Genomic DNA, 22,665 nt, shown 5'->3' with positions numbered 1-22,665 from the left:
AGCTACGCCAGTCAATCAGTATCCAGTGAATTCCGGAGGTGCTCGTCACCGATACCGGCACACTTTCCATCAGCGAGGAATTCTTGAAGTTCATGCAGGCAAATGGAGTGAAACACATTCGGAACGCCCCTTACCATCTTTCTTCAATTGGCTTGGCTGAGCGAGCGGTACAGACTTTCAAGCAGGGCGTGAAGAAACGAGCCGCAGGGTCAATTGAGACGAAACTGGTGCATTTCCTGTTCAACTATCGGATCACGCTGCATATGACAACTGGGATAGCACCGGCAGAATTACTGATGGGCCGAAGACTATGAACCCCGTCTAAGCCTAACGTTCCTAATCTTGTTGGGAAGGTGGAGAAGAAACAAGATCTCCAGAAAAAGTACCATGACCACCGGAAGCAGGACAGAGGGTTCAAGCCAGGGGACACTGTGTAGGTCCGGAATTTTGGGAATGGTGCCCGGTGGATACCTAGCAGCTGGGGCTCATGAATCTACTGCTTAAAAGCCGGCCCGGATTGAAACGGCATGATCGGTAGCCCCGGCTGGGACTTGTGCTGTATGCCACGTTACGGCCTTTACTTTTGCTTGTCAAGTAAACCTTTGTTTTTGTTACCTTCTTGGGACTCCTGAAGATTTTATAGTTCTCCATCTACCAGAACATTTCTGCAGCTACTGATTTGCTCAACGCATCCTCACCTCCATCTTTGACTCCCTTTGACTCCCTAGCTCTTAATAAAACCATTAATAACATAAGAACTAGGAGCTGGAGTGGGCAATTCATCCACTCGAGCCCACTCCGCCAATAAATACGATCATGGCTGGTCTCGTCTCGGCCTCACTCATTTCCACCTTCCTTCCCATAATGCTTAATTCCGCTACTAAATTAAAACCTATCTATCTCCTCCTTAAATCTGTTCAGTGTTCAGGCTTCCACTGCATTCTGGGATAGAGAATCACTTTCTCTTATCCTCACCATTCTGTCTGGAATGGCCATTGCCTCAGTTCCCTTAACTCCAAGGTACACAGTCTTTCACTGCCAGATGTGGCTGGACCACATAAAGAGGTATGGATTTTGACCTCATCTGCAAAAATTGGCTACTACTATGCATTGTCACCTCTCAAACCTATACACATCTCTGCTAGAACACCATATTGGAGTCCCTTTTGGTCAGTATTCTGGCCTTGCAACAGTGCAAAAACTGCTCTTATTAAAGTCACAAATTCCATCTTCTTGAGCATTCTAATTTTAATCACTCCATCACTGGTGTCCGTCCTATCAGCTGCCTTAGCCATAAGCTCTGCAATAACCTCCCAAAGCCTCTCTACCTTGTTTCCCCTTATAAGACACTCTTTAAAACCCAATTCTTCGACTAAGCTCTTGTCATTTACCCTAACATCACCTTATGCGGCTCAATGTGAATTTTTGCCTTGCTGCACCTTGAGCTGTTTCATCACATTAAAGATGACATTAGAAATACAAGTTCTTGCCGGTGACGGCGGGCGGGAGGCAGCCACACACTGGAGGGCTCCCGCTCGGGAATAGAAACTTTGGAGTTTTAACACCCGGTCCCGGGGGTAACGGAGGCTGAAAAGGCTGTAAGAAGGCACAGGGAGCAGAAATGTCCAAGTTTGGGAGAAAAACGGCCGTGAAAAAGGCGGTTAATGAAAGTCCGCCAGGGAGTGAAAAATTCAGCGCAGGAACTATAAGGAAAACGAAGGCTGGAGCACCAGGGGAAGCCGCATTGCTCACAGCAGAAGAAATGACCAAGGTGATGGCTGTGGAACTTGAAAAACAGTTCACAAAGCACATGGAAGCAATGAAGAAGGAGATGGGGGTGGTATTGAAAGTGCTGGTGGAGGAGGGGATTGCTCCGGTGAGGGAGGCGGTATCAAGCGCAGCGGCGGAGGTGCGGGAGCAAAGTGAGACACTGAAGGAAGTGGAAGAGGCATTATCGCAGCACAGTGATAAACTCACCTCGATGGGGAAGGAGCTGCGGAGGGTGACAGAGACCAATAAGAGTCTGCGAGCCCAAATGGAAGACCTGGAAAACAGATCCAGGCGACAGATTCTGAGGATTGTGGGTCTGCCCGAAGGGGTGGAGGGCCCGAGGCTGACGGAGTATTTTGCCATGATGTTGGCGAAGCTATTGGGGGAGGGGGACAATCCCTCCCGATATGAGCTGGATCGGGCTGATCAGTCGTGGAGGCCTATACCAAAGGCAAGTGAGCCGCCAAGAGTAGTAACTGTGTTTCCATAGGTATAGCGTGAAGGAGAAGGTCCTGTGCTGGGCAAAGCAGAAGCAGGTGGTGCAGTGGGCTGGAGCTGGTATACGCATGTACCAGGACTTTACGGTCGATCTGGCGAGGAGGCCGGCTGTTTCAGCCAGGTGAAGAAGGCACTGTACATCAGCAAGGTGCAGTGTAGCATAGTATATCCAGCTAAGTTGAGGGTGACCTACGAATCCAAGGACTTTTATTTTGGGACGGTGGAAGCAGTGGAGAAGTTTGCGAAGGCAGAAGGACTGTGGCAGTATTGAGAAATGGTCGTGTACCGATGTAGCCTCATGTAACTGTATTTTTTCACTGCGTGTTGGTGTATGTACTAAATGAGTTGACGCTGTATATATTTGAACAAGGGAAGAGTTGGGACTTTCATTTGCAATGATGGTTCTTTGGGGCTTGGGTGTGTATGCTGGGGTTGTGTGCTAAAGGGGATTTCTTGGTTGTCCTGGGACCGGTCCAGGGGGGAAGGGACCCGGGCGGGGGCCCCCACGCTGGCCGGTTTAAGCCGGCCAGTGAACAGGGGTGAGGTGGGGGGAGGGGCTGCGGCCATCGGAGCCTGGTAGAACAGGTTTCGGTGAGTCTAGCCGGGGTGAAAAGTTGGGGGAAGGAACCAAGGTTGGGGGGGGAGGAGTTTGCAAGAGGAATTGGAGGGGAGGAGTCTGGGAGAGGGAGTGGGGGGAGGTGTCTACAATTCATGGGTGTCATTCATGGTACTCTTTCGTAGATTGGATGGCATTGAATATGGGGGGGGGGGGGGGTTGGGGGTTGGACTGTATATGTCAATGGTGACGATAGGCGATTCCTGATTCCTTTTTCTTTTTTCCTTTTTTTTCCACCTTGGGAGGGTTTATTTTATTTGATGCTTATAATGTCCTGCAGGCCGTTGTTTGGGGGGGGTGGTGGGAGAATAGGATCGTTGTTGTTGATAAGGGGATTGACATTGTATTCGTTACCGTTGACTGTTTGTTGGTGGGGTGTAAATTCTGAAGAAAATATGAAAATGGAGAATAAAAATATTTGTATAAACAAGTTCTTCTTGGGTAACTGAGGCAGGCCTTGCTTTCGAAGGTGGTCTATTTTCAGCAACGGTCCTTTTCACAATGTGATTTTTTTCAGTCTATTTTTTCATTAAAGTTTACAGTTCCAATGAGTAACGGCAGAAACCAGTCAAACAAAAGCAATGATCACATTCAGAAAATTAGGAAAGCATTTTGCCAAACCCTTTACCAGGAGTGAGTGGTTTGAAAAAATCGTTATTAACTCTGGAGAAGTGGGGCACTGTGTGGTACTGTGTCAGATACGACAAAATCCAGGTACGACGTACGTAAAGCCATCATGGATGCCAAAAGACAATCCCGGATCAAACTAGAATCCCAGGCCAACGACACAAACCCACGATGTCAATGGCAGGGCTTACACGAGACTACGGGCTACAAAGCCAGGCCAGGCAGACTCTCTCGTGCTGGAGCATCACTCCCCAATGAACTGAACAAGTTCGATGTCTGCTTTGAGCAGTCAGCCAATGTATCAGTGCCACCCGCCCCAACATCCCTGGACACACCCATACCCACTATTAAGCCTCAGCGGTAAGAGCTGCCTTCTTGAAAGTGAACCCGTGGAAAGCGATGGGCCCTGACTGAGTCCTTGAGTGAGCACTCATCAACTGGTCTGCGCAGGTTCTGAGTGTATTCGCAGACATCTTCGCTCCGAGGTTCCCACCTCCTTCAAGAAGACCACCATAATACCAGTACCAAAGAAGAACAAGGTAGCCTGCCTCAATGACTACCGACTGGTGGCCCTGACATCTGTTATCATGAAATGCTTCAAGTGGCTAGTCATGAGACGGATCAATGCCAGCCCCCCAGACGGTCTCGATCCATTGCAGTTCGCCTATCGCCGCAACCAATCCACAGCAGATGCCATCTCCCAGGACCTACAATCAACACTCGAACACCTCAACAACAAGGACATCTATGTCAGACTGCTGTTCATAGACTACAGCTCCGCCTTCAACACCATTATCCCGACAAGACTAATAACCAAACTCTGCAACCTTGGACTTGACCCCTCCTTGTGCAGCTGGATCCTTGACTTCCTCATCAACAGACTGCAAACTGTCAGGATAGGTAACAGCACTTTCTTTACAATAGTCCTCAACACCAGCTCCCTGCAAGAATGTGTGCTCAGTCCTCTGCTGTACTCCCTATACACACACAACTGTGTGGCAAGATTTAACTCCAATGCGATCTATAAGTTTGCGGATGAAATGATTGTGGTGGGCCGTATCTCAAACAACGACGAATCAGACTACAGAAGGGAGATAGATCACTTGGTTGCATGGTGTACCGAAAACAACCTCTCTCTAAATGTCGGAAAGACCAATGAACTGATCATCAACTTCAGGAAGCGTAGCATGACCCACCCCGGTCTACATCAATGGATCCGAAGTGGAAATGGTCGATAGCTTTAAGTTCCTGGGGATCACCATCGCCAACAGTCTGTCCTGGTCCACTTACGTTGATGCAACAGTCAAGAAAGCCTAATAACATCTGTACTTCCGAAGCTAAAGACATTTGGCATGTCTGCATCGACTCTAACAAACGTCTACAGATGTACGATAGAGAGCATTTTATCCAGCTGCATCACAGCCTGGTATGGCAACTGCTTGGCCCAAGATCGCAAGAAACTGCAGAGTGTGGTGAACTCAGCCCAGCTCATCACACAAGCTTTCCACCCTCTTATTGATTCTGTATACACCTCACGCTGCCTCAGGAAGGCAGACAGCATTATCAGAACCCCTCCCACCCAGACATTGCCTTCTTCCAGACCCTTCCATCAGGCAGAAGGTACAGAAGCCTGAAGACCTGCACATCCAGGCATAGGAACAGCTTCTTCCCCACTGCTACAAGACTCAACAACTCTCCCTCGGATTTATCTGTTCCCTGTAAGAACACTATTCACAACGCCCTATGCTGCTCTTGCTCATGTATTTGCTTTGTTTTGCCCCTTGTTCCGCACTGTAACCAATCACTATTTGTCGATGTACTTTGTTGATTATTCTTTTTGTCTACTGTGTACGTATTGTGTACGTTCCCTTGGCCGCAGAAAAATACTTTTCACTGTACTTCGATACATGTGACAATAAATCAATCAATCAGCAGGAATTGCTTCTCCATCGATTTAAATAGAAATGAAAATCAGATGAGATCTAAAACAGATGACTAATTTGCTTCCCTTTGTTTTGTACGGCCACTGGTGACCAATTTCATCCCTATGTGTTCCGCATACATATTATTTAATTAAACAATGCATCAAAACTTTAATCCATTATATCAATCTGGAAGCATCATTTTATAGATTTACCCAAACTACCCCCACTATTAGCTCACACGCCGCTGACTAAACATAAGATAGATCCGCCTCTGGACGGATGTGCAGTTAATCCACTGAAACAAGCAATGCTATCATGTCATACGGCACCCAAAGGGCTCCTTACAAAATACCTGAGCACTTACCTTATTACCATTTATGAAAAGTAAAGTGTAATCATTAAATAAACTGACCTTTGTGGGCATTTCCTTCCAAGACAAGCTGTGTATAAGCCACGTCTAATGTATCAGGGCTTTCTGATCAGGGATGCACATCTCCAAAAACTGTCTGAACTTTTCCCTCTAATGGCAAGTGCAACAGCTGTCGCTGTAATAATAGTGAATTTTTCTGTGATGTCAGCCTCTTTCTTTAATCCCATTAGCAGCAAACAAAGTTTTTCTTTTTCCCCCTCTCGCTCTTCCTGTCTAATCTGTGTTGTACAAACAAAAAGGAGTTGGTTTAATTTCTTGTCTCCCTGTGCCCATCCTGAAGACTCCAGTTTTCAGTCGTTTGATCTCATATTAAAGGATTGGGATTGCCTTTATAACACAAAGTCTTGCAATTAAATCAGTCCATCTGATTCATGTCGTTCCTTACCATCATGTCCGTAATAACTGTTTCCACACCAGGATAGTGTGGCTCTGTTTGATATTACACGCATTCCATGTGTTAACTTTCTGTGAAAGAACTGCCCTTGTATTTGTAAGTGAATAAATAATATTATTTATTTATTTAAATGTTTTTATTGAGGTTTTTGTAGTTTACAGAGCAAGGATAAGCATGGGCATACATTTCAAGACAAAGGGAAAAAGAGAAATATTTTCACATCGGTCTGCTTCTGTTATTTAAATCACATATGACTCTGAATTTTCTGCCTCTATTACTCAGCCTGGGACCTAAACGCAGAAGTTTTAGATGGAATGGGTCAAAGGACATATGCTTAATTCTGGAGGTCCAACGGAATCATTCATTTCAACTCAAAAGCTGTATAGCTTCCTCTTCACAGAAAGTGCAGATGAGATTTTGAATCTCAAGCTAGGTGCACAGTGAAAGGTGGTCACTAACAGTTCTGATTTAAAAACTTTTTTCATCACTTTTTCCTTCCCCTGATGTTTTCCCTATTTGCCTTCCCCCCCCCCCCCCCCCCCCCACCTGACAGCATGTGAACGATTTTAATAACATCTGACTTTTGTTTCCAGTTCAGTGCACCACAGACAATGGCCTACAGCCCAAGATATTGCTGTGAGCTGGGCTCACACAAAGATCCAGCCCAGTAGTAGCAGTTACCCTGGCTGCAATTCACTGCCCCCACACACACGCGTAAAAAAACAACTTCTAGGGGTTTAAATTTCAAATGTCGACAGAATTATAGGTGTTATCCATCTGTACCTACACTTCATTACAGAAGTTGATGTTTCCAGGTGGAAAGGCTCCGCATTGTTTTGGACAATCACAAAAGAACTACCAACGTTGTGATTTGGAAAATAAATAGCCGCGGGCTTTTAAATCAGCAGTCTCTTTCCCTCACGCAAGCATTTGGTTCTGACAGGTTCATTTGCATTTTGTCCATACTTAACTGATTGTCTTTGGAAAAGACTGCCAGTGACAAATGGTAATCAAGTGAAGACTCCTGGTGCCGCATTCTTCCCTTTCCAAATCATGATTTGTGAGGAAACAAGAGGAACCTTTCACAATGATGTAATTAGATATGCGATAATGAATGGCCCAGGATGAATTACAGGGCTGCATGCAGCCTAGTTAGTACGGGGCCAGGACATAAATTGCAGCCATGCATGACTAAAACAAACAACTCAGAGATCAGCAAGCCATCCATGACAATCCATTATTTAATGCACATTAAAGATCTTTCCAGTTTCCTTCCTTTACAAAAAATGGTTGGTGATGAATTGCCACAGTTGACCACAGATAGAAGGAGGTTGCACTAAATTAAGATCAATGTAGTTAATATATCCGAAAGGTAACATGGAAATTTAACATTAGGTGGATTGGTCCTTGGCCATAGTCCACAAAAAATCTTTCTTCATTAAAGAGAAACAATTGATTATATACAGCCTGAGGGACACTACTCCACATGCACCTCCATGAACTACCACAGCCAGTATGGAGATTGAAAGCATGCCATTGGTGTCATTCTGCTTCACAGTGTAGTCAACACCAAGAGTTTCAGCATCCACTTTATCAAGTTTCTTCAGGATCTTATATGTCTCAATACATTCACCTCTCATTCTTTTAACCTCCAATACAAGTTGGGCCTATACCTCCAATACAGGTTAGCATAGGCCCAACTTGTCCAACCTATCCTCATCAGATAACCACCTAATCCCTGGTATCAGTTGAGTGAACCTTCTCTAAACTGCTTCCAGTGCACTTAATCTTTTCTTAAATAAAGAGACCAAAACTGTATATCATACTAGAGGTGGGGGTCTAACCAACACTCCATACAACTGTCGCAAAAATTCTTACTTTTCTATCACATTCCCCTTGCAAACAACAACATTCCATTTACCTCAATCACTTGCTGTACCTGCATGCGAACATTTTGCGATTCATATACCAGGACTTCCCAATACCTTTGCACTTCAGAGTTCTGCAATCTCTCTCCATCTGTTTTCTATTCCTCCTGCCAAAGTGGATAAGTTCACATTTTCCTACATTACACTCCATTTGCCAAATTTATGCCTGTTCACTTAACCTATCTCTGTCCCCTTGCAGATTCCTTGTGTCCTCATTTCAATTTACATTCCTACCTAATTTTGAGCCATCAGCAAATTTAATAATAATAATAATCTTTACTGTCACATGTAGGCTTACATTGCAATGAAGTTACTGTGAAAACATTTAGCAGCCATACATTCACTCCCCCCCCCCCCCCCCCCCCCCTTTTGAGTGAATGAGAAACATAGCATGTTTCCACTGTGGAAACCGAGGTAATTTGTGAATTTACCAATCTCATCGCTGTTGAATGGGGGTCCATTGACAAATGTCACAGTTTCAGGGATTCTGAACAAGGCTGAAATCTGTTCAAGTTTTGATTTGATTGCTTCCCATGACTGGAATTCTATGGTAATTGTCAATGACAACAAGCAGATGGTCAACAATGTGCAAATCGACAAAAATCACCACCAACCTCAATCCATGGTCCTGCCGATGGTTCAAACATCCTGAGAGAATCACAATGATTTGACATTGTGGTTGTTTGCATGGCAAACCATAAGATCATTAGACATAGGAGCAGGTGTAGGCCATTCGGCCCATCGGGTCTGCACAGCATTCAATGAGATTATGACCAATCTGATGTGATAATCCTCAACTTCACATTCCCACTTTATCCCCATAATCCTTGTTTTCCTTGCAGATTAAAAATCTGCCTATATCAGCCTTGAACATAAATGGCCCAAACTCTACAGCTCTTTGTGGTAAAGAATTCCACAGACTTACTACCCTCTGTCTTAAATGGGTGATCCCTTACTCTGAGATTATGTCCTCTGGTTTTAGACTCTCTCACAAGAGGAAACATCCTTCAGCATCTACACAGTCAAGTCCCCTGAGAATCCTATCTGTCTCAATAAGGTCACCTCCCATTCTTCTAAACTCCAGTGAGTACAGGCCCAACCTACTCAACCTCTCCTCATAAGAAAATCCCTCCTTATATGAGGGATCAACCTAGTCAACCTTGTCTGGACTGCCTCCAATGCTAGTATATCGTTCCTTAGGTAAAGGGACTAAAACTTTCACAGTATCCCAGGGGTGGGATATACTATACTGCCGTGTACAGTTTTAACAACACTTCTCGACTTTTATACTCCATTCCCTTTGAAATTAAGGCTAACATTCCAGTTGCTTCCCTATTACCTGCTGAACTTGCATGCTAGTTTATTGCCATTTATGCACATGGACCCCCAAATCCCTCTGTGCTGCATCTTTCTCCATTTAAATATTCAGCTCCTTTACTCCTCCTATTAAAGTGCATTTTCCTACATTATATTCCACCTGTCAAGTTTTTGCCCACTGAACCTGTCTATATCCCTCTGAAGACTCTTTGTGTCATCCTCACCAATTGACGCCCCACTATTTTTGTGTCATCCGCAAATTTGGCAACAGTACATTCACTTCTCTCATCCAAGTTCTCTCATCCGGACCCCAGATGGCAGCCATGTTGGGTGGCCCCTGGACAAAAGGAATACCCGGAGCGCAGGCAGATGCCCCGGTGACCGTGACCATTTTGGATGGCTCCCTAACAAAGGGTAATCCCAAAGTGCAGGAGCAGTATGGTTGATCACGCAGGAGTGGGTGGGGGGGCAATAAAAAACATCAGAATAGTCACCTGGAGCGTCAGGAGACTTAACGGCCCAGTGAAAAGATCCAGAGTCTTCGTCAACCTGAAAAATATGAAAACCGACATAGTCTTCCTCCAAGAGATGCACCTGAGTGAGAAGGACTGACTGCAGGTCTGAAAAAAGGCTGTGTGGGCCAAATGTACCTACCATTCATGCTATGGAACGAGTATCAGATGCGACCATCAAATCAACCAGAGACACGAGTTGGAGTAAACTGTAAACTGCTTACAACTGAGCCTGCCTGCGACTATGCTGAACTGAAGGAGGACTCGCAGGACCGCAGCACTTATACTTCCTGAAGGGGGCGGAGCCGAGGGCGGAGCTCTGTACATGCTCCTCATCTCCCCCTGTGGGCAGAGCTGCGCAACGGCTCACAGATGGAGCCCACAGGGACACAGTAGTGTACAGTGTGAATTATAGTGGTTACACATCCACCACATTCACCCCCTGTTAAAAAATCAAGTCCGGCGGGGGTGACGGGTCTATAAGTTCAGTTGGTCCGGCGCCCGAATCGTGCGGTGCGACCGACGAAGCACCAGTGTTGTAGCCATTTCGGATGGCTGTGGAAGGATGTTCGGTGGGGGTCCGGGGGTGGACTCCAGCGATGGTTCTTCCTGAGCTTCGTTCCTGCAAACCGGTGTGTCGCGTGGAAGGGAGCGCGGAAACAAATAGGCGCAGGGGCGCAGGGCATGGGAAGTCGGGTGGGGTGTAGTGTGGGAGGTACATCGGCGGTAGTGGTAGTAGAGCCTGCGGGTGCCAGGTCCCGGAGGGAAACGGTGTCCTGTCGGCCATCGGGGTGTTCAACGAACGCGTAGCGGGGGTTCGAGTGCAGGAGTTGGACCCTCTCTACCAGGGGGTCGGTCTTATGTGTCCGAACGTGTTTTCGGAGGAGGACAGGGCCCGGTGTCCTCAACCAGGGCGGAAGCGAGACCCCCGTAGTAGTTCCCCTGGGGAAGGCAAATAGGCGATCATGAGGAGTCTGATTCAGGCCGTACAAAGGAGGGACCTAATAGCATGGAGCGCATCGGGGAGGACCTCCTGCCTGTGGGAGGTCGGGAGTTTTCTAGACCGGAGGGTCAGTAGGACGGTCTTAAGACCGTCGGGTTCTCCCTCTCTACCTGCCTGTTCCCCCTGGGGTTCTCGCTGGTAGTCCTGCTCGAGGCGATGCCCTTATTGAGCAGGTACTGACGCAGTTCGTCGCTCATGAAGGGTGAACCCCTGTCGCTGTGGACATAGTTGGGGAAACCGAACAGGGTGAAGACACTGTGCAGGGCTCTGAGAACTGTAAGGGAGGTCATATCGGGGCAAGGGATGGCAAATGGGAAACGGGAGAATTAATCTATAACGTTGAGGAAATAAATATTGCGATTAGTTGAAGGGAGGGGCAGCACGGTAGCATGGTGGTTAGCATAAATGCTTCACAGCTCCAGGGTTCCAGGTTCGGTTCCCGGCTGGGTCACTGTCTGTGCGGAGTCTGCACGTCCTCCCCGTGTGTGCGTGGGTTTCCTCCGGGTGCTCCGGTTTCCTCCCACAGTCCAAAGATGTGCGGGTTAGGTGGATTGGCCATGCTAAATTGCCCGTAGTGTCCTAAAAAAAAGTAAGGTTAAGGGGTGGGGGTTTGTTGGGTTACGGGTATAGGGTGGATACGTGGGTTTGAGTAGGGTGATCATGGCTCGGCACAACATCGAGGGCCGAAGGGCCTGTTCTGTGCTGTACTGTTCTATGTTCTAAGTGCGGTTTACAGTCCGCGCAGATCGAGCAATTCCTGGTGACGGCTTTAACCTCCTCAGCGGAGAAGGGCAGGTTTCGGGCCTTGATGTAATGGGCGAGCCGGGTGAGCCCCGGATGGCAGAGGTCATTGTGGATCGCCTGAAGACGGTCATCTTGCGCGCTGGCGCATGTGCCGCGGGACAGGGCATCTGGGGGCTCATTGAGCTTCCCAGGACGATATACGATATCGTAATTGTAGGTGGAGAGTTCGATCCTCCACCTCAAGATCTTGTCATTTTTGATCTTGCCCCACTGCGAATTGTCAAACACGAAGGCAACCAATCTTTGATCGGTGATGAGGGTAAACCTCCTACCTGCGAGGTAGTGCCTCCAGTGCCGCACGGCTTCCACAATGGCTTGGGCTTCTTTTTCGACTGAGGAGTGTTGAAGTTCGGAAGAGGAGAGGGCTCGGGAAAAGAATGCTACTGGCCTGCCTGCCTGGTTCAGAGTGGCAGCGAGAGCGACCTTTGAGGCGTCGCTCTCCACCTGGAAGGGGACGGACTCGTCTATTGCACTCATGGCGGCCTTAGCGATGTCCGCCTTAATACAGTCGAAGGCCTGGCGAGCCTCGGCTGACAGTGGGAAGAGGGTGGCCTTAAATAGTGGGCAGGCTTTGTCCGCATACTGGGGGACCCACTGGGCATAGTACGAAAAAAATCCGAGGCACCTCTTGATGGCCTTGGGACAGTGAGGGAGAGGGAGTTGTAAGAGGGGGGGCATACGGTCAGGGTCAGGTCCCAGGACTCCGTTTTCCACGTGTAGCCAAGGATGGCTAGCCTGGTGGTGTGGAAAACGCATTCTCCTTATTATAGGTGAGGTTAAGTTTCTGGGCAGTTTGGAGAAATTGTTGGAGATTGGCGTCGTGGTCCTGCTGATCATGGCCACAGATGGTGGCATTATCCAGGTACGGGAAAGTGGCCCGCAGCCCGTACTGGTCCACCATTCGGTCCATTGCTCTTTGGAACACTGAAACCCCGTTTGTGACGCCAAAGGGAACCCGGAGGAAATGGAAGAGGCGGCCGTCTGCCTCGAACGCCGTGTAGTGGCGGTCCTCCGGGCAGATTGGGAGCTGATGGTATGTGGACTTCAGATCCAGCATGGAGACGTGGTACTGTGCGATCTGGTTTACCATCCGCAATCCGGGGGAGGGGGTTCGCATCAAGGTGCGTGAATCGGTTAATGGTCTGGCTGTAATTAACCACCATCCGGAGCTTTTCTCCGGATTTGACGACCACCACCTGAGCTCTCCAGGGGCTGTTACTGGCCTCTATGACTCCTTCATGCAATAGGCGCCGGACTTCAGCTCTGATGAACACCCTGTCCTGCAGACTATACCTCCTGCTGCTACGAGTGGCCACTGGCTTGCAGTTAGCGGTGTGGTTAGCGAAGTGAGGGGAGGGTCGACTTTCAGGGCTGCTAGGCTGCATATAGTGAGTGGGGGCAGGGGCCCGCCGAAGCTGAGTGTGAGGCTCCTGAGGTTACACTGGAAATCCAGTCCTAGGAGGAGCGGAGCGCAGAGGTCTGGGAGCACGTACAATTTGAAACTCGTGTAATTGGCGCCTTGTATCGTTAGAGTCGCTGAGGTGCGCCCTTGTATTTGGACTGAGTGCAACCCCGAGGCGTGAGAGATTGTTTGCCGCGTTGGGAATACAGGGAGCGAACAGGTCCGGGTGAACGAAGCTCTCGGTGCTCCCGGAGTCGATGAGGCACGGTGTCTTGTGGCCGTTGATCCGGACGGCCATCATGGAGCTTTTGAGGTGCTTGTGCCGCGACTGGTCCAAGGTGACGGCGTTGAGTTGAGGGTAGACGGCGGCGTGGTTGGCGGTGCTGGAGTGGCCTCGCGATGACTGTTCATGTTCGGTAGCGGGTGATGGCCAAGATGGCGGCCACCATGGATCGCACGTGATGGGCGGCGAGGAAGATGGCGTCCAAGATGGCCGCCCCATGGATCGCACGTGGCGAGCGGCGAGGAAGATGCCGTCCAAGATGGCGGCCACCATGGCTCACACGTGGCCGGCTGCGTGGGGGAGGATGGCCAAGATGGCGGCCCCCATGAGTCGCACATGTTGTGCGGAGGCGGAGTCGGCAGACACGCTGCCACATTACGGGGTCTGCGAGCCTGAGAATCGGAGGAGCGAGTGTTCGAGTTGGGGTTTGAGTTTTTGGATTTGGCCAGGCAGACCTTAGCGAAGTGCCCTTTTCGCCCGCAGCTGCTGCAGGTCGCGTTGCGGGCCGGGCATTGCTGTCGGGGATGTTGGGGCTGGCCGCAAAAATGGCATGATAGTCCTCCGTGGTGGGCGGGTAGCCGCGTGGCGCAGGCCTGGGCAGCCTTTGGTTGGGGGTCCACGATCGGGTCGCGTGATCGGCCGGGAACGCAGTTAGGCTTTGGAAAGCGGCCTCTAACGAGGTCGCCAGTTTTACTGTGTCCTCCAGGTCCTGGGCCCCTTTCTCAGGAAGACGCTGCCGCACATAATTTGATCGGACCCCCGCAACCTACATATCTCGGACGGCGAGTTCCATGTGCTGAGAGGCTGTCAAGGCCTGGAAGTTACAGTCACGTGCTTGGGCTTTACGGTTGCGCAGATAGTCTTCTAGCGACTCCCCAGGGCGCTGGCGACAGGTCGTAAAGATGTGTTGTGCGTAGACTTCGTTCACGGGCCGCACGCACAGGCCGTCGAGTATCGCGAGGGCCTCATTATAAGAGTCAGTTTCATCAAGTTGAGTAGAAATACGATGGCTCATCCGTGCGTGGAGAAGACTTAGTTTCTGTTCATCTGTAACAGAGGAGGTCGTCGAAGCAGCCAGGTAGGCCTTGAAGCACCGAAGCCAATGCAAAAAAATTTCCTTTGCCTCTGCGGCCTGTGGATCGAGTTCCAGTCGGTCAGGTTTGAGGGCTGCTTCCATAGTAGTTATTTAAGCCGATTAAATTGACGCGACCATCAATTCAACCAGAGACATGAGTTGGAGTAAACTGTGGCTTTAATCGGCTTACAACTGAGCCTGCCTGCGACTGTGCTGAACTGGAGGCGGACTCGCAGGACCGCAGCACTTATACTTCCTGCTGGGGGCGGAGCCAAGGACTTAGCCCTGTACATGCTCCTCATCTCCCCCTATGGGCAGAGCCATGCAACGGCTCACAGATGGAGCCCACAGGGACACAGTAGTGGCAAGCACGGTAGCATAGTGGTTAGCATCAATGCTTCACAGCTCCAGGGTCCCAGGTTCGGTTCCCGGCTGGGTCACTGTCTGTGCGGAGTCTGCACGTCCTCCCCGTGTGTGCGTGGGTTTCCTCCGGGTGCTCCGGTTTCCTCCCACAGTCCAAAGATGTGCGGGTTAGGTGGATTGGCCATGCTAAATTGCCCGTAGTGTCCTAAAAAAGTAAGGTTAAGGGGGAGTTGTTGGGTTACATGTATAGGGTGGATACGTGGGTTTGAGTAGGGTGATCATTGCTCGGCACAACATCGAGGGCCGAAGGGCCTGTTCTGTGCTGTACTGTTCTAAAGCAGTGTCCAGTGTGAATTATAGTGGTTACACATTCACCACAGTATCCACACTGCTCAGTAAGAGGATAACATTTCCCGCAGTGAGGATGGTTACGGACCCAGGGGGAATGGATCGTCAGGGTCAGCAGTGTCCTGAATGGGGATACGATGGTCCTTGTGAGCATGTACGCGCCCAACTGGGATGACACTGAATTTATAAAGAAGTCCAAGGCGGAAATTCCCAACATAGACACCCACAGAATAACCATGGAGTGGGGGGTGGGGGGGGGGGGGGGGGGGGGGGGGGGGTAGAGACCCTGTTGACTGACAGGTCAAACCCCAAAACGGGGAAAACAGAAAACATGGCAAGAGAACTAGGGACATTTATGGAGAAAATGTGGGCAGTGGATCCATGGAGCAGCATGGGCAGCACGGTAGCACTGTTGCTTCACATCTCCAGGGTCCCAGGTTCGATTCCCAGCTTGGGTCACTGTCTGTGCAGAGTCTCCGTGTTCTCCCCGTGTCTGTGTGGGATTCCTCCGGGTTCTCCGGTTTCCTCCAAAGATGTGCAGGTTAGGTGGATTGGCTATGCCAAAATGCCCCTAATGTCCAAAAAAGATTGTGTGGGGTTACGGGGAAAGGTTGGAGGTGTGGGATTAGGTAAGGTGCTCTTTCCAAGGGCCGGTGCAGACTCGATGGACAATGACCTCCTTCTGCACTGTAAATTCTAAGAAATTCTATGGAGGTTCATGCACCTGGGAGAAAAGGAGTTCTCATTCTTCTCATAGATACATGCGGTCTACACCTGTACTGACTTATTTGTAGTGGGGAAATTGGTGTTTCCATGGTTAGTAAGAACGGAATATTCCGCGATCGTAATCTCCGACCAGGCTCCACACTACATGAAATGAAATGAAATGAAAATCGCTTATTGTCACGAGTAGGCTTCAATGAAGTTACTGTGAAAAGCCCCTTGGCTTGTGAGGATGTGATGGATGTGAGGTTGGAGATGGAACGTGCCCAATGCCCCCCCCCCCCCCCCCCCCCCCCCCACCCCATGGAAGTTGGACACGGCCCTCCTGGCCGACAAGGTCTTCTGCCAGAAAATATCCCAGGCCATAGACAGATAAACACTAACAACTGGAACAGGGGAGGTCTCACCCTCCACGTTCTGCAAGGCGCTGAAGGCTGTCATCATAAGATAGATTATCACCTACAAAGCCCACAGAGACAGGGAAGAGAGGGCAGCTGGGCAACAACTGGTCAACTCCATACTGGAGGTCGACAGAAAGTATTCCGAGGCCCTGACTGGACGGCTTCTGGCAGAGAGGAAAAAGCTACAAATGGACTTTAACCTGCTATCCACCAGGAAAGCAGTGTACCAACTCCGCTACACGTGGGGGACCTTCATTGAACACGGAGACAAGGCCAGCCGTCTACAGGCTCACCAGCTGAGAAAGCAGGCAGAAATGAGAGAAATAGTGCAGGTGAATGAGATAGCAAAGGCAGACTGGTAATCAAACCATCAAAAGTCAATGAAGCATTTGAGGCCTTCTACCGAGGGCTGTACATCTCTGAGCCCCCCGACGGGGACTCGGGGATGAAATGGTTCCTCGATGGGCTGGACATGCCAGTCATGGGGAAAGATAGGAGGAGGAGGCTGGAAGCACCACTAGAACTGGGACAAGTCATGCAGGCAGGGAAGACGCTGGAACCAGATGGTTTCCCAATGGATTTCTACAAAACGTTTGCACCAGCACTGGCCCCGCACCTGCTGGGGATGTTTGCAGACTCGCGAGTGAGGGATAGCTGCCTCCAATGCTAGCACAAGCCACTATATCGCTGATACCCAAGAAAGACAAAGACCCCACTGAATGTGGATCCTACAGACCCATTTCATTGCTTAAAATAGACGTGAAAATACTGGCCAAAATCCTGGCCAGGTGACTGGAGAACTGCATACCAGAGATGGTCACAGAAGACCAGACAGGCTTTGTCAAGGGCACTCAGCTAACAGCGAACATCAGACACCTGCTGAACGTGATAATGACCCCATCCAGTCCCAATGGTACAGTCTTGACTTTTTCCAGTTTCCGACGAACTGAAGCCCATTTCTCCCACACCAGTCTTTGAGCCACATATTGATCTCTGTAATTTTATGTACCCTATGCCAATTTCCATGTGGCTCAGGTAATTGTACAGAGATTATAATCTTGGAGGCTCTGTTGTTTAATTTAGTGCATGGCTTCTTAAACTCCCTATTGGAAGACCTCTTTCCTCATTCCACGTTTTGGTACCTTCATGGACCACAACAACGGGATCCTCCCCCTCCCACTGCCAGTTCCTCTCCAGCCTGGAGCAGATGTCCCGATAGCTGACACTGGACAGGAAGCACAACTGCCTGGACTCTGGCTCTTTGCTGCAGAGAACAGTATCAATCCCCCCTCACTATACTGCCCCCTACTACTGCGACATTCTTTTGTGCTTCCCCCCATTTAAATGGTTTCTTGGTTCGCAATTTCATGGCCAGTCAACTCATCCACCCTGCAGTCTGCACTCTCATCCAAACAAGCCGAGGGAACCTCAAACCTGTTGGGCAATTGCAGAGGGTGACGCTGCTGCACGCCTGCCCTCTGGGAACCCTCCCCTGCTTCAGCTGCAGTCACACACCCCTGTTCCTAACCACTTTCCAAACCAGAAGACCCTATTGTAAGGACGGTGACCACCTCCTGAAACAAAGAGACCTGGTAACACTCTCCCTCCCTGAAGTGTCGCAATGACGGCAGTTCAGCCTCCAGCTCAGTGACTGAGCTGAATATCCTCAAGCCGCAGAACATTTACTGCAGACGTGCTTCCCCTGGATCACAATGTCATCCAGGAGCTCCCAAATGCTGCAGCCTGTCCATCAAATACTGATTGATGTTTAGCACGATTTAACTGAAAGATTTTGAAGTGTCATTGCGGGAATGATTGGTTGGCTGTTTCTCAACGGCTGCGCTGGTGTGATTGTGGCCCGTATTTAACGGCACTTAGTGCCAGAAATGAGCCCCCACAAGCTTCTCGTCATTACTGTCTGTCTTGCCACCTGATTCGGCAGACTTGAGGCTCAGCATCTCGCCACTATCAAAGGGGAGCTGCTTTTAAACGCTCCCTCACCACTCACTCTCAGTCAACACACAAGCATGGCAACGCGCAGACCTGCTCCTTGTTTTGGCGATGCTGACCCGACCAGGCTCCTCTACCCCATTGATGCGGGGTGTACTATCCTGTTCCCCCGAGGGGGATCAGAGGACCAGCAGCAGGGTCAGCAATGCCGACTGAAAGGCAGTGGCAGCAGCTGTCAGTTTAGGCAGCATGACCAGTAGGACTGCCATCCAATGTCGGAAGAAGACCAACGATCTCCACTGAGCTGCAAGGGTAAGTTACCACTTCTCTTTTGGCATCAGTTCTGCCTGCCACCACTCAAACTATCAACACCCCCCCCCCACAGCACCTCCCCACCTCCCCCCACAAATCACTGTCTGAAACCTCGCACCTTCCCCACATCTGATCTTCGTGCTTGCTCCTCGTCACTCCTGGCGTCCACCAGCACAAAACCTTCATCTCCAGGCACAGTGCCCACATATATAGACTCTGCAATAGACCCCCTTGACCCATCAAGCATGCTGTTCACAATGCCCTCTCTATGTCCCACAGGAGAAGATGGCCTATAATAAGCGGGAGAGGGCCAATACGGGGGGTGCAGAGTACCAGAGATTCGAGTCCTCAACCCCCCTATTAGGAATGGACCCTGGAAATCACTAACAGCAGGATGTGAATGCTTCAGAGAGAGTACAGAAGAGATTTAGCAAGATGTTCCTGGTCTGGGGGAATATTAGCTTCGAGGAGAGGTTGGATAAATTTGGATTATTTTCACAGGAATGATGAAGATTGAGGGGAAACCTGATAGATGTTTACAAGATTATGAGTGGCATGGACAGAGTGGAAAGTCAGATTCTTTTTCCCAGGGTGGAAAAGACAATTACATGGGAACATAGGTTTAACGTGCAAGGGGAACGTTTAGAGGAGATGTGCAAGGTAAGCTTTTTGCACAGAGGGTAGTGAGTGCCTGGAACACGCTGCAGAGGGATATGGTGGAAGCAGGTATGATAGTGACGTTTAAGAGGCATCTTGACGAATACATGAATAGGATGGGAATAGGGGAAAGTGCATAAAGTTTTGGGGGTTTGGGGGAAGGAGGGGAATGGGGAGGGGGAAGTGGGTGGGAAGGAAGGGAATGGAGGAGGGGGTTTGGAGGAAGGAGGGATTGGGGGAGAGGGGTGAGCTGGCCAACTAAGCTCGTCCTATGAGAATCAAGTGAGGATGAGTACCTCCCTGGTCCTCCAGGCATGCCAGTCACTTGCCGCCCACTGCCTGTCCTCTATCCTCCGGCTCCTCCTGCAGGTCTTCCCCGGGCTCGTCCTCCATCCCCTTCTGGTCCACCTCCTCCTCAGTTGAGGCTGTATGTCCCTCCTGCTCCGCCAGCATGTCGCCCCACTGCTGTGCCAGGTTGTGGAGTGTACAGCGGACCACCACAGAGCGGAAAACCCTCTGGGGGGTGAACTGCAGTGCACCACCAGAGCAATCCAGGCATTGGAACTGCATTTTGAGCATCCCGATGCAGCGCTCAATGCCAGCACAGGTGGCAACATGGGCTTTGTTATATTGGGTCTCCACCTTGGTCTCTGTCCTCCGTTCTGGCGTCATCATCCAGGACCTCAGCGCGTACCCCATCCCCCAAGAACCACTCCGTCATCCTGGGGTATGCCTCAAAGATGCCAGGAATCTTCAGGTGTCCCAGGATATAGCTGTTTTAGGGCCACTGCTGTTTGTCATTTTTATAAATGACCTGGAAGAGGGTGTAGAAGGCTGGGTGAGTAAATTTGCAGATGACACTAAAGTCGGTGGAGTTGTGGACAGTGCGGAAGGATGTTGCAGGTTACAGAGGGACATCGATAAGCTGCAGAGCTGGGCTGAGAGGTGGCAAATGGAGTTTAATGCAGAAAAGTGTGAGGTGATTCATTTTGGAAGGAGTAACAGGAAGACAGAGTACTGGGCTAATGGTAAGATTCTTGGTAGTGTGGATGAGCAGAGAGATCTCGGTGTCCATGTACATAGATCCCTCAAAGTTGCCACCCAGGTTGAGAGGGTTGTTAAGAAGGCGTACGGTGTGTTAGCTTTTATTGGTAGAGGGACTGAGTTTCGGAGCCATGGGGTCATGTTGCAGCTGTACAAAACTCTGGTGCGGCCACATTTGAAACAGTACCAAATTCAATGTGGCCTTGCCTCTTGTTGGCCTATCTACATACTGTGTCAGGAAACCCTCCTCCACACATTGGACAAAAACGGACCCATCTAAAGTACTCGATCTATTGCCACCATCTCCGGTTTCTGGCCTCCTGGGCTGTCACCACCTCTGCAAGGGCAGCATCTGGTGGACTGACAATAGCAGCTATATTGTTATATCTGTAAGGAATCGGAGAAGGAGAGAAACTGACAATCAGTCAGGGCTTCCACCCTGGGATCCTCAAATCACCCAAGTCTCCTCCATCCTTACGTGTCCCACCTACTCTGAGAGTGCCATCCACCGAACCAATTGTGCTGGAGAACCTCGCTCTGCACACTCACCCCGGGCCACAGCAGGACCCCAAACTCCAAGCCCCTGCCGGGAACCTTCGGGAGGCAATGCTCTGGTGCCCTCCTCCTTACCGTTTGGTCGTGAGAATATCCACAGTACTGAAGCCAGCTCTTGAGTGTTTGCTTGTTGGCTGCTGGCTCTATGGTGCTGACGCTTCTAGAGTTCTGGCACGATGTTCGGGCATCAAAGTTTGATTGAAATGTGATGCAATAATCATCGCCTGAGATATGGCACTTATGCCCATGAGAAGCCACTTGAGAACATTTTGTTCATTAAACGGTCAACTATACCTTTATACAAAAAGATGAAAACAAACTACTGGACAGTTCATACATCACATTAACCAGTAACCGACAAGCAAAGGCCACCGCGCCAAACACACACAAGCACCTTTTTGCTCCAGAATATCAGCACACGAACAAAACTACAACAGTGCATTTATACAAAGAAAAACAAGCACACATTAAAAGTTAAACAGTAAACAGTACAATAAAGTCACCAGCAATCTGCAAAAACATTTCGTCAACCTCTTCATCAAATTCCTCTCTCTCCACCTCCTGCAGCTCCAGCAGTGTGGTAGTAACCACTGCTGTATATATTAGGGTATGTATGGTAAGGTCCTGTACTACAGGTACGGGGGTAGTCCCTGCCTGCTGGCTCTGCCCAGTCGGTGGAGTATAAATATGTGTGCTCCCCGTACAGCAGCCATTTCACCAGCTGCTGTAGGAGGCCACACATCTTAGTGTAATAAAGCCTCAGTTGTATTCAACTCTCGTCTTTGTGCAATTGATCGTGCATCAATTTATTACACTAAAGTTTTCAGAAGATGGACCTCCGCATCAAGCCGATCGCCTACAGCTAGATCCGCAATCAAGCAACGCCAAAAAGGACATTGAACACTGGCTATCTTGTTTCGGAGCTTACATCAGGTCTGTACCAGACCCAATTCTGGAAGCGCAGAAGATCCAGATCCTCTACACGCGGCTGAGCTTCAGTGTTTTTCCGCTTGTCCAGGACGCGCCGACCTACAATGAAGCCGTAGCTCTACTGAAAGAGAATTACGCTCAGCGGACTAACACGCTTTACGCCAGGCACGTCCTCTCAACTCATAGTCAACTCCCTGTTGAGTCAATAGAAGATTTCTGGCATGCCCTAATTCCCCTGGTCAGAGACTGTGACTGTCTGGCCGTCACGGCCACGGAACACTCGAATTTACTCAGGTGGGCTCTTTTGTTGCGGAGATTGCATCAGATCACATCCGCCAGTGACATTTAGAGGGGGCCACGCTCGACCTCACGGCAATCAAAAATCTGGCACTATCGATGACGGTCGCCTCGCACAATATCCAGGCCTACACCCCCAGCCAAGCGGCCCACCCCTCTTACGCATCGTGGACCCCGCAGACGGCCGCCCCATCGGGGACCCCACTCAGCCAACCCTACACCTGTGCCACGCACCAACCAGCCAACCCCGGGGGCCCCAGATGTTACTTCTGTGGGCAGCCAAAACACCCCTGCCAACGCGCCCTTTGCAAGGCCTGCGGCAAAAAGGGGCACATTGCTGTGGTGTGCCAGGCTCGCTCAGTCACCGCTATTGCTCAGACGTACAGACAGTGGGCGCGTACAGACAGTGGGGGCCGGCATCTTCCCCTCCCCAGGCCACGTGCGGCCCGTGGGCGCAGCCATCTTGTCCTCCTCAGGATCGTCAGGTGCCGCCATCTTGTC

At 49.9% G+C, this 22,665-nt stretch overlaps 1 protein-coding gene across 1 annotated transcript in view; it reads right to left on the bottom strand.

Moving 5' to 3' along the window:
* LOC119963198 (reelin domain-containing protein 1-like) overlaps positions 1-5,959 on the bottom strand; it is a 65,805-nt gene extending 59,846 nt beyond the window's left edge. Inside the window, exon 1 of the mRNA XM_038791941.1 lies at positions 5,849-5,959. Within this exon, the coding sequence (XP_038647869.1) occupies positions 5,849-5,860 (12 nt within the window). The 5' untranslated portion in view covers positions 5,861-5,959. The remainder of the gene's footprint in view (positions 1-5,848) is intronic.
* Between the last annotated feature and the right edge of the window lie 16,706 nt (positions 5,960-22,665).

The sequence above is a fragment of the Scyliorhinus canicula genome, chromosome 3 (assembly GCF_902713615.1).
Source record: "Scyliorhinus canicula chromosome 3, sScyCan1.1, whole genome shotgun sequence".
Classification (NCBI taxonomy): Eukaryota; Metazoa; Chordata; class Chondrichthyes; order Carcharhiniformes; family Scyliorhinidae; genus Scyliorhinus; species Scyliorhinus canicula.
The sequence above is the reverse complement of the archived record's forward strand: the minus strand, read 5'-3'. Positions and strand labels throughout refer to the sequence as shown.